Genomic DNA, 14,372 nt, shown 5'->3' with positions numbered 1-14,372 from the left:
TATTGTGGGAAGTATACAACACCCCCCTCGGCAAAGCTGGGGGCTCGGTATAGTCTGGGCAGAGCTGAGGAGATCTGGCCAGACATTTGATGCCGGATCTCAGAGCCCATTGGCCTACGCTGCTGATCAGAGGGCATTTCAGAGCCCTGAGGGTCACTATTAAAAGTGAAGATATAGGATATAGACGAGTTAAATGTTTTGTTACTGTAACCAAGTCACATTAGGTGGGATTGCTCTAGGGTGACCAGATTTAAAAAGTTAAAAACTAGGACAGGGCAACTGACATAAAAGTAGGACTAACTCTTGAAAGTGGCTGTCAAGGCAGTGCACTTCAGCAGCGGTTCGATGAGAAGGAGGTTCTTGTGTTACTGGTAGAATAAACACATATTATAATTAATTTATCACAAACTACCTCGATCTTAATTCGTAAAATGCAGCCTTTCTTCTGTGTGAGATTGTGTATTCCTGCCTGCCATCTATGAAGACCTACTACCAAAAACCAGGACCACTGCAGTTTCCAATAGAAAAATAACCTTGAGGCGGACAGAGCACCCAATTCCGGGACAGTCCCGGCCAAACCGGACTTCCGCTCACCCTGGATTGCTAGGGAGGACTAGGAGATTCTCGGGGCAAAGAGAAGCCCCTACTTCATGATGTGACCACTGGGGTATGGGGATCCCCCGGTGCCAACCCATCCTCACTGCTGGTCCGTATGAGTGTAGTTCCAGCATGCCTAGCCCCCTTGAAGAAGATGCTGTTCCAGTGGGGATTCCCACCTGCAAGTAGCAGGTGCAGGGGTCGTGAACTCCAATTTCATACATGAAAAAGGAGCAGAGTCCCTGTGATTCAACAGACAAAGCAGGCAGCAATGGAACACTTATCATTGACTGCAAAATGGCAAACTAGGGATTCAAACCCTCACCCAACATTCAGGGAAGCAATTACACGATTATGAAGGGGGAATCCGGAGCACCTGCGCACCCAATCTAGGGAATTAGAGAGCAAGGCAAATCATAGAGACCCCCCTACAATCACACAGCGCTGCCTTGGCAGGCAGATCGCCTGAATAATCTCCCACATCATTAGGTTCTTTAGGGGGTGCGGAGGATTACGACATGAGGAAGCTGGAACAGAGAGTGATGCTGCAGCATGGGTGACAGCAAGCAGTCAGGCAGAATCTAACTAGCAGAGTTTGCCTTCCCTAACCCCCTGTTTCCGTGTGCTCTATCGGCGATACCTAGGAGTATGTGGCAAGAGCACCTTTGCACGGGGCCCTCCAGCCATCCTTGAGAACTCGTTTACAGGGAACGCATAGGACCGCGGTTCCCAGAGCATGCATGTTACCACAATCAGTGCGTGGTTTATAACATACAGCACACCGCGTGAAAGAGGGAGGGGGCAACAGCCCCACCCTACACCAGTGTTATTTATAAAGCTGCGCTATTCAGTCAAAGCTTGCCTTGGAGCTCGTGTGCCCGGCATTGCTCGTTCATTGTGCGCCGTGCCCTCTCTTGGCCATGGTCCTCGTGGGTGACTCACGCTGGGAGGTTTAAATGGCAAGCCCGAGCTTTATAACGGCTCGACATTCGGGATCCCCAGGCATTGTGTGTTGCGCGCTCTGCTGTTGGCTGCGCTAGCGCCTCTCCGCAGCCTCAGCACAGTCCGCCTTTGCGCACTCTTGGTGCCTCACTCGTCGCCCGCGTGGAGTACCTCACCTTCTCCAGTACACACACCCTGCAGACAGTTCACGGCGCAGGTGGCGCTATGAGAACCCTGCGCGGCTGCTCCCTGCTCCTGGCCGCCGCCTGCGTGTTTGCCCTCGGGCGCGGCGCTGTCATCACAGGGGTGAGTGAAGCTCCATACCTTATAGAGCAGATTGCCAGCGAAAGGTTCCCGCGCTTTCTCACAAGTTTTTTTAATGAACCAACTAGGGTGCTAGTTGTCTTAACTGTTTGCGCAAAAATGTGTGTTCACTGAACGAAAGTGTTGAATGTGCATAGTTTGAGTAACTAGTGGATACATTTTTTTTTATAAGGAGGGTGATAAAGTCATGTTAAGGGAAAGCGATGTAAACAATAACTTCGTTGACAGAACAGCTGTATGAGGCTAATTTAACAATTAGTTATATACCTCATTGTCCCCACACATCTTCATGTTTTCCTTTCCTGTTCTCTATGGTAAGATGCTAATTCTCTGGCCATATTACAACCATGCACTTGATTTAGTCTTCTCAGCGTGACGTGGGTGGCACTTTCCAGTTTCTCAATGTATTGGTTACAATATTATTGTATGTTCGAACATATTGCAATATCAATTATACATTATGGTGTATTTGCTACAACCAAAGCACCAGTAATCCGCAGCTCTATTGGAGTTGTTAACTTCTCATACTGAAGGAGACACCCGGGAGCTAATGTGGGCGTGTTAAACGGCCTATATCACAACACGCGTTATATTTCCTGAAACACCTGCTCCCGCAAGGCCACTAAATGTGGGCAAAGCCAAAACATGGGTGTTGCTACCTACGCCCATGCCACATGATTTGGTTCAACGTTCCAGCTTTCAGGGCTATAACTATAAAACAATAGGTCCTAGCATTCGATGAAACGGTGACTCACAGAAGCGTTTTATAATGACGCAATCCCATAGGAAGGCGCTCTGTGAACCAGGCTCTTAGTGTCTGTGCACAGTGGATACAAAGAAAGGACATACAGGGAACGTTTATTGATGGTAGGGGAAGCAAGTGGAGGAACAGATAAAACACATCAATTGGGGGGGGGGGGGCGGGGGTGTTCAGGATGCGGGTGTTCGTGAACTTGTACCATAACATATACAATGATTGCCCTTGTGTGGGGAGATGTTCTACGCAAGCATACCCCAAGAAGGTTATTCGCCCTATGCTGACATTTGTTGGACAGTTATGGGTGCAATCAGGGTTTACAGGCTTATTACCCCTCAAAACAGCGACCAGGTCCACAACATATACAGGTATAACACTAAGCTTGTCAAACTCAGAGTATACCTGGTTGGTTTAACTGGGATAATACTGGGAATGTGAAAAATGGGAATGTTAAATTGGGCGTATCCTACAATTGTTTACATGGGAGTATACTGTCAATATGCTGAGATTGTACAGACTGGGAGTGTATTAAAATTGCTTAACATTATATAGTAATGAGTATGTGTTAGTCAAACTGGGAGCTTACTGTGCGTGTCGCACTTGTAGTATACTGGGGCTATGTTATTTCACCTAATATTTTGCCACGTTAAATTATGTTGTATGTTGTATTTCATGATCGAGCATGTTGTCATGATTTTGTCATGTCATGGTGTCATGTATTGACATGCAATACTATGGGATGCTATTTTGAAAAGACGCGTTATGATGACATTGCATGATTTATCATGAAAGGAGATTCTGACACGGTATGACACAGCATGACATGACATAGAATTAGATCTATTAGCATAGACCGGTCTACCATGATATTGACCTATGTCTGCATGTAATGACATCTCATGACAGGACATAACTTCGTTTTGTTAGCGTTGGCATGATTAAAGTGTTGCAAATGTTGCCTTTACGCCCTGGATTGTGTAAAAGGGCTAGAACAACGAGCGGATGTGTGCTTCTGTTGGTGCCGGTGTTAACTCTACTCGATGCGTGTCATTGTGCTGGTGCGTGATGTGATGTCAAACTCTAGCAAGGTGCCATTCTGGGCCAGGGTATCAAAGATTTCCACTGGTGCAAAAAAAAGTGGAGCAACTGAATTTAGCACCAATTTTGCTGCTCTGACAATAGAGAATGGAGCAAGAAGGTTTAGCCCCAATCGGTATTATCTAAAAATATTTTCAGCGGGCCTGTTTTATTTGCTGTTTTCTGCGTAACATAAACATAAATGTAATAGATGCATTTTGTAGTATGGTATGTAGAAAATATAGTGCAGAAAACAGCCTGATACATTTTGCCCTAGTGCCAACGTTGCAAGATATCACCACGGATTGTGGCAAAATCGGTCTGCTCCATTTTGCATTAGCAAAGCATTTGCTCACTTTTTAGCACCCGTGTAAGTCTTTGATAACCTGGCCCCTGAAACCCAGCTATATCTATTTATTCTATTAGCGCTTTAATCAGCGTAAATCGGGTTACAGGTCCAGCACTAGGACTTGCTCAATCTAGGTCATTGCCTAGTGAGAGCACTACTAATGTAAATGTGTCATGAAGACGTTCCCAGGCCGCAGTGCTTTTAGAGGCCCCACGAGACCTGTATGCTTGCAGGGGGTGTCCAGTTAAAGTTTCGAATGCAAACGCTCGAATGCCAAAGTGATCGAGTTTATAGGCCCGAAAACAAAAGGGTCGATTTTTTTTTTTACATGTATATTTTTTTGGGGCTTTTGTATAGATAGAAAAAGTGTTTTTTTACAAGAAAAACAGGGGTTTTGGGGGGGGGGGTTGTGGGGGTACCCCCGCCCCAAAAATAATTTCGACCCTTTTTTTCGGTGCAAGTGACTCGATCCTTTTGGCATTCGAGCATTTGCATCACCTAGAGAAGGATGGGCCTGGCTTTTCAGCCTACGACAGCTTTCCTCTGTGCCAATTGCAAGCCCTACCAGGGGTGCAGCGGGGGTCCCCAAAGCCCCCGTAGTGTCGGGGGCCCCACCACCCCTTTTCCCAGTGGTGTAGCGGGGGTCCCCACAGCCCCCGTGGTGTGGGGGGCCCCACCACCCCATGTCCTGGGGTTTGGGGGTTGAGGGGCTGGGGGGCTCAGACTTCAAGAAGAAATATTTTCCTTTTGAAGTCCTCTACCTTCATAAAGAAATTATTTCTCTTACGAGCCGAATGAATGAAAAAATAAATAGCTTCTTTTTCAAGTCACTCTGGGTATTGGGATTATATATTTCATTAGACCATACGCATATAGGTCTACAGTGGGCATTATTACGGGTCTGGCGGTAACCGTGCCGGTGATAACGGTGCTGTTGCTTCCGTGACCGTCAGCCTACTGTGGCTGCTGTGCCCGGCAGGGTCAGACCTGTCGGGCACAGCAGCTCTGGCAGGCAGACCTGGAGTATGCTGGTCCGGAAACAACGGTGCCGGTAAGCTAACCGGCACCCTTGTTTCCAGACCGGCATGATTATAATGAACCCCAGTATCTCATTGACTCTTTGAGTTAGTACGCTCACTCTAACGCCATCATGATCAATGCTAATAAAACAACAATTAACACATGAAATTATAGCCATTAGACTCTCCACCAACTCTAATGAATGCAGACTGTGTGAGGCTTTTAACCAACCAGAAACCTTAGGACACCTCTTGATGGCGTGCCCACAAATGAGACAGGAGAGACTTGTTTACTTGACGCCTCTTTGCAAAGGTTCCTCCATCATTGATTGCAGGGGAAAAAACAAGATGGACTATAGCGACGGCAAAGCTGTTGGAAATCTCCTTCAAAAAGATAAAATCCCGACGAAATTCGTTGGAAGAATGTCTTTTGTGAATGCTCCGTTACTTTTGCCTTCTTCTTCGATGTACACTGATTTCGTCTCTGTTTTCTAAGATCTTGTAAAAATCTTATGGATCCACAAGTAAACAATAAAACAACAATCCTTAGTTTTGATAAAGCTTGTAAAAACCATGTAAGTTCCGTTGGAAAGCGGGTACCAATTTAATTGTGCTTGTGAACCAGATCAACTACTTGGGTTTTTATTATAGGATTCGTTTGCATGCAAAGAAAAACGTGCAGCACAGACTAATGGCTAAAATGGCTGCATTCGCTTCTCAAATGAAGAGAATGAACAGAGCATATTGCAGATGTTCAATCAGGCCATTTATTTATTTATTCATTTGTATAGCACACCTAACCCAAAGGCATCTGGGCTCATGAAGTCATAACATTCTATGTTTCAAAAACAGTTCCAAATCTTTTATATGGGTTGGAAACTTGCCATCTTAGTCTGAAAAGCTTATTTCAAGTATTGGGAGTGGAATATGGAAAAACACATTAGCCCTTCCCAACTGTGTTTGTATTCCCTTTATTTGTTTTGAATTGGGGTTGCCTTCTCTTTATGCATGGCTAAAATGGAAAATGTCAACCTTTGATAGACTTATTCTGGTTCCCCCCAAAATGTAATAGTTTTATGATTAAAAAAGGGATTTTAGATGTGAATTTTGCTCCCATTTATGATTTAAAAGCACAAAGTGATGAAATTCTTTTGAACATATCGGAAACTAGTAAACCATTAGCTGAGAACCCATTAGGGGTTAGGAAAAGGTTGATTTTGCAGGATTGGTGTGATACTGTAGCACACGATGGGCAATATAAAAATCATAATCATGTTAGGAAATTAAATAACCCGTTAGCAACACTTCCAAGATATCACAACAACCTCCCAAAGGCCTCTTGGCGTGCTACATTTCTGAGGTTCAGATTGAACCTCTTGACAACGGGGGAAGTCCTGGCTATCCGGAAAAAAAAGGTTCTAGAGCCAGAGGCAGGGTGCTGCCCGTGTAGCCGAACCCTGGCTGAGCAATCCTCGCAACATCTCGCAATAGAGTGTACTTACCTGTATAGTTCACAAGTGTTAATGCTGGGGCCATTTGTAAATAATGAAGAATGCTTGCGGATTTCTAATTTTTGGTTACAGTGCCGTGAAACTGAAGCCTCTGCAGGCAAGGAGTCTTGTTTGTGTTTGATGTTTGAAGCACTGTCCGTGGAGGGCAGGAGGAAAGGGCTGCAGAGGCCTGTGCCGGCACCGAGGCCTTTTGTTTGACATCCTTGACTTAAACCATTACATTTTGTATAAGTGAAACGTTTTAAAGTGGCCATCCTTTATCCAGGTCACCCAAGGACACGATTCGATTCTCCCATTGATTGGCACTTTTACACACGAAATCTTTGGCCAAGAATTAGACACAATAAAGTTCTATTAGATCTAGCTGATTTCTCTTACCTGATTATAGTAACCTACAACTACAAATGCGTGCGAAGTCAGGACAAGCAGCTTCCCTTAATTCAAAATATCATTGAATGACAGGTGTGTATTAAAGGCGCTATTGTGCCCAGGGAGCTGCATATCTGTTATAATGTCATTCATTGTATTTGCACAGCTACTTCATTTCAATTGGTACTGAAATCCTGTTATCTTGCTCACTTTGTTCTTCGTCAATTGCTCATGTTGCAAAACGGGTTTTCTTCATGCGTTGGTAGCAGATATGCCCATGTGCCATCCATGTGAAGAACACCATTTTCCCACATATTCTCGCATGAAGAGCTTACATCTTCTGAAAACTAAGCCATTCTCCAGTGATAAGGTAGCGTTAACATCCGATCTGGCGGTTTATCGGCCTGGGCCCGAGTTACAGGCCCCTGGGCATAACACCCGATCCAGCCGACAAAGAGGGTGTTGACTCTATTAGCACCCTGGGTTTCGGATCTAGAAACACGGGGTGTTAAAAAAAAAGTATTTTCATTCAAGGAATTCCATCCCGTTTCTTGAATGAAAATACTGGCACAGATGACTGCCATGAATCTGGAAGACGGGGCTCCTTAATGGAGCCCTTTTCCATTTCTATGGTGGCCGTCAAAGGGAGACGTAGTGGAGCTGTGGCAGCGGCTGGTGTTGCCGCTGCCGCAATCAGGTAAGTGGGACTGGGGAGGGGGGTTGGGGTTTCTAAAAAAATGGAGGGAAAGCAAGGGTGTGAAGAAGATGGCGTTGTGGGGTGGGGGAAATCATTTCCAGGTTCGTGGAACGTGGACTGAGATTAGCAGTTTCAGCCCGTGAGCCAGGCAAGCTGATTGGGTTCTCCCCTGCTCCAGGGTGCTAATTCGTATTTCATTTGTTGAAAACAGCCTTAATGATTTTGACCTCTACTTTTTGATGTATCCCTGGACCTATTGTAAAAGTACATCACTGCTTTCTGCTTACACATACTCTTTTTTTATGAATTGATCCCAAGCCTGATAAATTGCTCTTTCAGCAACTCTAAACACAGCCATATATACATACATAACCATGCACCAACGATCTTCATTGGCAAGGGGGGAAATCAATCCTCACCGGGTACATGTTTCACCTCTTATCTTTATTTATTCATTTACTTATATAACGCTGTGTAACCTTCAGGCATCTGGGTGCACATAAACACAAAATATCTCACATATAGTACGGGACATGCCAAACAAATACCATCAGATTATGGAACAATGAAAAGATAGTAAGTGCCAAATTATTATTATTATAGTCACTAAAAGGACCAAGAGAAATGATTAGAGTGGAGACATTATGAGAAACGTCTAGTCTTCAAGGCATGGCGGAAGGAACTCATGTTTTGCTCTTGACGTAGGGTGGATGGCAATGAATTACAGAACCGTGCTGCCAATACCGGGAAGGTGCTCCCTAGGCCTCTGACCATGGTAGACTTCATGACATGAATCAGCCCGAGATTGACTGATCTCAGGTCACATTTTGGTTTATACAATGAAATGAGTGCTTTCAGATAGGCCAGAGCCCTACCATATAAACACATATGTACCAGAGATGCTATCTTAAAGTGGATCCGTGCAGGAATCGGGAGCCAAGGTAATAATCGTCTTCCCCGAGTGATATGTTCCCATCTTGGAATTCCTTTAACAATGCGCACAGCCTCCTTCTGGAGTGTCTGAAGTTGCTTCATGCATTTCTTGCTACCCCCACCAGAAGTAATGGTGACTGATTGAGAGGTAGCATTTTCCCAACACACAGATGACTGTCTGTCAAAAAGAAACAATTTGATCCAGTCACATTGCCCTAGGTCAGAAAGTATGTGAATCAGGTGCCCATGATCCAGCAGATCAAAGGCTGCGGATAAGTCGAGGAGAAAAGGAGAACTGATTTCCCCTTTTCCACCATTTTGATCATGTTTATTTGCAAATCTATCAGAGCAGTCTCTGTACTTATATGTACTCCTAAACCCTACCAACCCTATTATGTGGCACAGTAGCTTTTCAGAGGTGAACTCCATTAGAAACCAGGGGCTTTTGTTCTGTGCACTGTTTAAATTCCCTGACCCAGATAAACGGGTCTGACTTTGTTACAATTTACCAAACTATATTTTGGTCTACCTAAAGTCGACACTTTTCTGTTATGGATTCTTATCCCCATGCCTACCTCTCCCATGCTCACCCTCACCTTGTTGTTCCACTGTTATGATATGCATTTTGACACTGTTCTTGAACAATGTAGGTTCGACAGCGACATTGGGATCAGTAGAATTTGATCCTCACAGGGAGCGCACCTATCTGCAGGCTCTCTAAATAAACAGAGTTAACTACTTATATACAGTTCTGTTTATAGGAATATACCTTTACGACAATTGGTGACGAGGAGCTGGAGAGAGAGCCTCCACAAGAGGGCGGATCCACACCCGGTCGGAAAAGGTGCCATAAAAAACAAAGAAACACTGCAAAGCGCAACGTCGATGGCCCAAGCCAGCCATACAAACATTGCTTCACAGAACAAGGTACCCATTAGGGGAAACAAAACGGTGCACCGCAACAGGGATTACAATTAAATTAAATGTAGTACTCTCCATGCAGCACAGGGCATTTTTCAGTCTTTGGATAAATCAATAACGAATGTGTGTTAAAAACCTTGAAGCAAAATACGATTCCTTACTAAAGCAACAATGCAAAGATACTAACAATCACAAAGAATGGATTACCAAAAGCATACAGTTCATAAATGAGTGGAAAGTTTAAAACAGATTACAGTCAATTAACACATTTAAAATTTACACTTTTGCAATTCCCGCCTAAAATTACCCAAACGGTTTTTAATAAAAACGGGTGAAGTACACTGATTTGGAGTGTAGTTTTTATGTTGGGGGGATATATATATATATATCACAGGTTCAAAATGGAAGAAAGTCTCTAGCTGGTAAATTGAAAGAGTTATGCAATATAGAAGAATGCACGCTTTGAGTAAAATTAAGGGTGAAACTGGAAAGGAAATCAGTTTGTGAAAAGAACAGTTTTACTTTAAACTAGATTTAAAGACTAAGAAAAGAGGAACGCCACCCGTGAATTCTCTAGGTTACGCTGTAGATGTAACCCTTCACGCAGTGTACCCCTTTTCTTTAAGGAAAATTACTTTATTTAATCAAAATATCGCTAATGACATATGATCTATGCAAGACAGGAATGAAGAGAAAAGTGGCGCTGATGCTTGGAGATTAATGACAAAATACACAGAGAATTCTGACAGTGGGACAAGTTATCGGGATAAGAATAGGATGACTTATAGAGTGGGATGAGGACAATGCAAGACAAGGTATACTAGGGTTTTCTATGGGGTGATGAAAAACTCACAATACACCTTTTAGTTTTGGGCTTTTTAGACAGTCAACCAGGTCTGGTCACTACACAGCAGGGCATCTGGCAAACATCAATGGCGTTCTGGTCACCGGCTGGCAAGGACTGGACGGGCAGTTCTGGTCACTGGATACTACAGGCCATCAGAATAGCAGGATGGCAGCAACATGCAGCAAGCCAGGCTGGATCAGGATGCAAAAGGTACCACAGCTTTCCCCTTGATAATGGGTAATTTAGTGGGTTTTTAGATTTGAGGCCTTGCTGGGAATGGGATCAGCACTGCTTGGGTTTTGCAATGGGCCCTGGAGTAGGATCAGCAATGGTTGGCCTTGCAGTTGTTGTCTGGATCTGGAAGATGATGGGAACAGGAACGCAGCACAGGAAATCAGGAAGAGTGTGTGTCTAGAGTCTTGTCAGGGACCCTTATTTATAATGCATAATGACATCATCAAAGTATAGGCTGGGCAGGGTTAACTAAGCATGCCTCTAAACTACTTGGATTGGACGGGGGTGCTAGTCTCCACCTTGCTCTCAACTGGTTGGATTTCCAAGGAAATGGTGTCAGATTTACGAGGTGAGTTTTACAATGTCCAAAAACTCCCACAATTACTTTACTTGAAATCTGATTTTGCCAAAAACATACATTTATACAATTGCAATATCTTAGCAAATTATATACACAAGTTACATATTTTGTGCAGCACATATCAGTCCAACCCTCGAGTCTGTGGGACCTTGTTTCACGCTTCTGATACATTTTGGTAATTTTGAGGATGAAAGATTCGGCCTAAAATTCCATAACTTTATAAACAGATGCAAATTATCCCAAAGGATCTCTGTACAAAAATGTATGTTTGCAACATTGATACTTTTCTGTTTATCCTCAATACATTGCCCTTTCTGCACCCAAGGTGTCTGGGAATTCTACCATGTCTCAAAAGAAAGCACAAAAAAATCACTTTTAAACTGCACATTTTTTTTAACAATTTTTCAAAGTCTTGCTGCAGAGATAGAAGTCTTTAAAGTTTATTCCTGAAATAGTCTTTGGGAACAAATGGCAATCCCTTTGTCCCTGGGTCATTTTTTTTCTTTCCTTCAACTGCTGCCAACTGTCATTTCCTTCAGCTCATGGTGGGGGTTTCTCCCTTGATTTAAGTTTTATTGCCCCATCACACTTCAGACTTCCTTCCCTGGGAACTTCATTGTCAGGGTCCCAGCAGACACGAAAGTCTGTTCATCCCCTGTAATTATCAGGGGGTTGTCAGTATCTGCTGAGAGAGAGCCCTCCATTTGGTGCCACCCCTCCAAACAGAAAACCTGTTTTTCAACTTGCAACTCCAGCCACCATAGTTTTAACCTTTATTTTCTGATCTCATTCAATGTGCCCCCTTTGTTCCATCCCGCCTGATGTGTGCTTGGCAGGACGGTGCAGCCATTTTTGTTGTTGTTGCAAACGCAGTTTTGACGGCGCTCACAGGAGCCAGCGCAACCATTATGTAGTTTCTGCGCAACTGCAGCTTTGTGATGTGGGGAAATGCTGTTGTCAATATATCCCACAACAAGGATAACGTCCATCTGAGAAACATTAAAGGAAAAGACCTAAAAAAAAACCTAAACGTTCCAGCCATCTTACTTTTAGATACTGTTGCCTGTGGTCCCCATAGCAACACAATAGGACGAAAGGTGCTTCTCACCAAGTTTTTGAACAGTTATACATTCCCACTTGCGACAGCCCAAAACAATCTTCAATTTGTAATTGTGAGCGCCAAATTAATAGTTTCCACAGTTATCAATAGTTTCTTAGATGTGCTTTTATTTTCAATTTTCAAAAGGTATGTGACCTCTCTACACGTGTTTCACCCTTTTTGTCATTCAAAAGGGATCATCGGGTGAGTTTTTCTAAAAAAAGGCAGAATATTATACATTCAGGGAAAAATTAAAGAATTCCAAATGATAAGTCATGTGCACATATATATTCTCATATATATTCAAAGTCAAGGTTTATTAAAAGTAGTATTTAGACAGAAAAGTTAAAAAAAAATACCAATAAATATTTTATAGGAAGTTATGTCATATTTTATGGCGGCACTCACCAATATTGTTTATCTCAGGTTTTCTAAATTTGTAGTAAAGAAATATTTATTCTATTTATTTGGAGTTCAAAAAAAGATCAATACCAAATTTTGTATTGGCCTAGAGGTAAAAACAAACAATTATTTGGCCATATATTTAGAGACTGGTTTAGGCTTCAGAATCTAGCAAAAAGATAACTATTTTTAAGTGATCCAAAGGTTAATGCGCTTACCAGAAAGTATTTGTAGTCCTTAGAACAGGAGTAGAGCTAAAGGGATACACTTGTCCCTCTACTGGCGCTTCCAGTTGATGCACAGATTTGTGTGTTGTATTTGTGCTGAAATACGCTTTCCAATTACGGGAGTGATGTCAGAATGCTCGTGTTAAAGCGTGCGTGATGATGTCATCATGTTTTGCACGTTGTCGGCCATTTGATTGCCGATTTCACGCTGATTTTCAGTAACATTAGTTACCTTTTATGCAGGCAGGTATACTAAACAAATCTTATTTTTTTGATTTTTTAAAATATACATTACGTTTAACAGATTGTGCTGCTAGTTGTTTACTGGTTGTGCTTAAAATAGCTGCATGATTCTAAGGGGGTTACATCTCATTTTTGGAGATTGTGGACAATTCTTTAGGTATCCCTTAAAAGATAAACAGAAAACCTATCAGAAGGAAAAACAGAATTTGGAGCAGAAGTGAAGAAGAAAGAAACTTTATACTCAAAGTTCATTCTCATTAATTTAATATCAATATCATTCTCAATGACTAACTTCACATATATACAATTTTAAAGAATTGGTTACATTACAGCCATTTGAAGAATTTATTGTCTGAATTTAAACTGGTGTCACACGTATCCATTAGAAAGATCCATCTAGATTCTCTCTGTTGTAGGATCTGTTCCTTATTAACACCTCTGGGCAGATCTTCAATTTTGTCCAAACCATACATTTTCAATTCATCAACTTTAAATCCTGGATGTTCCATAATACAATATAATGCTATTGGATATTTTAGATCTTGGTTTCTTATCGCTCACACATGTTAAAATACTCTGGTTTGTAGACTTGTGATGGTGCTACAAATTTGCAGTTGCAGTTAATTAAATGTCTCACTGTTTTCTCTTTACCATTTGGTAGTTTGATTTCTTTAAGCCATTAACCATTTGTGGGCAACGTTTACAGTTTCCACACCTATATGTCCCAAAAATTGGTTGGTGTTTGAACCTACTCCCAATATCTTATTTGGTTGTTGACTTTAAGTGGCTAGGGCTAATTTTATTTCTCAAGGTTGGTGCCTTTCTATAGCAAATCCTTGGTATATCTTCAATGTATTTCGGAAGTGTTGTATCAAGTTTCAACATGTTCCAATGTTTTTGGAGGACTTTCCTTAAAATTGGAGCATCTGATCCATAGGTGGTGATGAATTTAGTTGTTGTCAATATTCCTTTTTTGGGTTTACCTTTTGATAAATATTCTCTTGTATCCTCTCGGCTTTTTTGATGGATTCTTTAACTTTTCTTGTTTTGTATCCTCTTTGTTTGAATTTATTAATTGTATGTTCGATATTGGATTCAAATGATGCTTCTGTACTGCAATTTCTTTTGATCCTGAGGATTTCTCCGTACGGTATATTGGCTATGATGTGCTTTGGGTGGTTGCTTTGAGCATGTAAAATGATGTTGCCTGCGGTTGGTTTGGTGTATAAATTTGTCAAGATCTTGTTTCTGTCCGTATAGATTTCTAAATTTAGAAATTGAATCTTGTCCTTATTGTAGTTAGTTGTAAACTTTAAATTGTATTCGTTGTTGTTTAGGTGTTCAACATATGAGTGGAACTCCAATAGGTCTCCTTCCCAAATCATCAAAATATCGTCAATGTACCGACCCCAGAAAATTAAATTCTTGGTGTCGGTAAAGGCCTTGTGTTTCCATGCATGCTT

General features: G+C 42.2%; 1 protein-coding gene across 1 annotated transcript in view; it reads left to right on the top strand.

The window, feature by feature from the left end:
* The first annotated feature begins 1,562 nt into the window (after nucleotides 1-1,562).
* Nucleotides 1,563-14,372, top strand: part of PROK2 (prokineticin 2) — a 510,818-nt gene continuing 498,008 nt past the window's right edge. The window contains exon 1 of the mRNA XM_069643845.1: nucleotides 1,563-1,845. Coding sequence (XP_069499946.1) covers nucleotides 1,765-1,845 — 81 coding nt within the window. The 5' untranslated portion in view covers nucleotides 1,563-1,764. The remainder of the gene's footprint in view (nucleotides 1,846-14,372) is intronic.

This window comes from Ambystoma mexicanum, chromosome 2p, assembly GCF_040938575.1.
Source record: "Ambystoma mexicanum isolate Mex_15411 chromosome 2p, UKY_AmexF1_1, whole genome shotgun sequence".
Classification (NCBI taxonomy): domain Eukaryota; kingdom Metazoa; phylum Chordata; class Amphibia; order Caudata; family Ambystomatidae; genus Ambystoma; species Ambystoma mexicanum.
The sequence above is the reverse complement of the archived record's forward strand: the minus strand, read 5'-3'. Positions and strand labels throughout refer to the sequence as shown.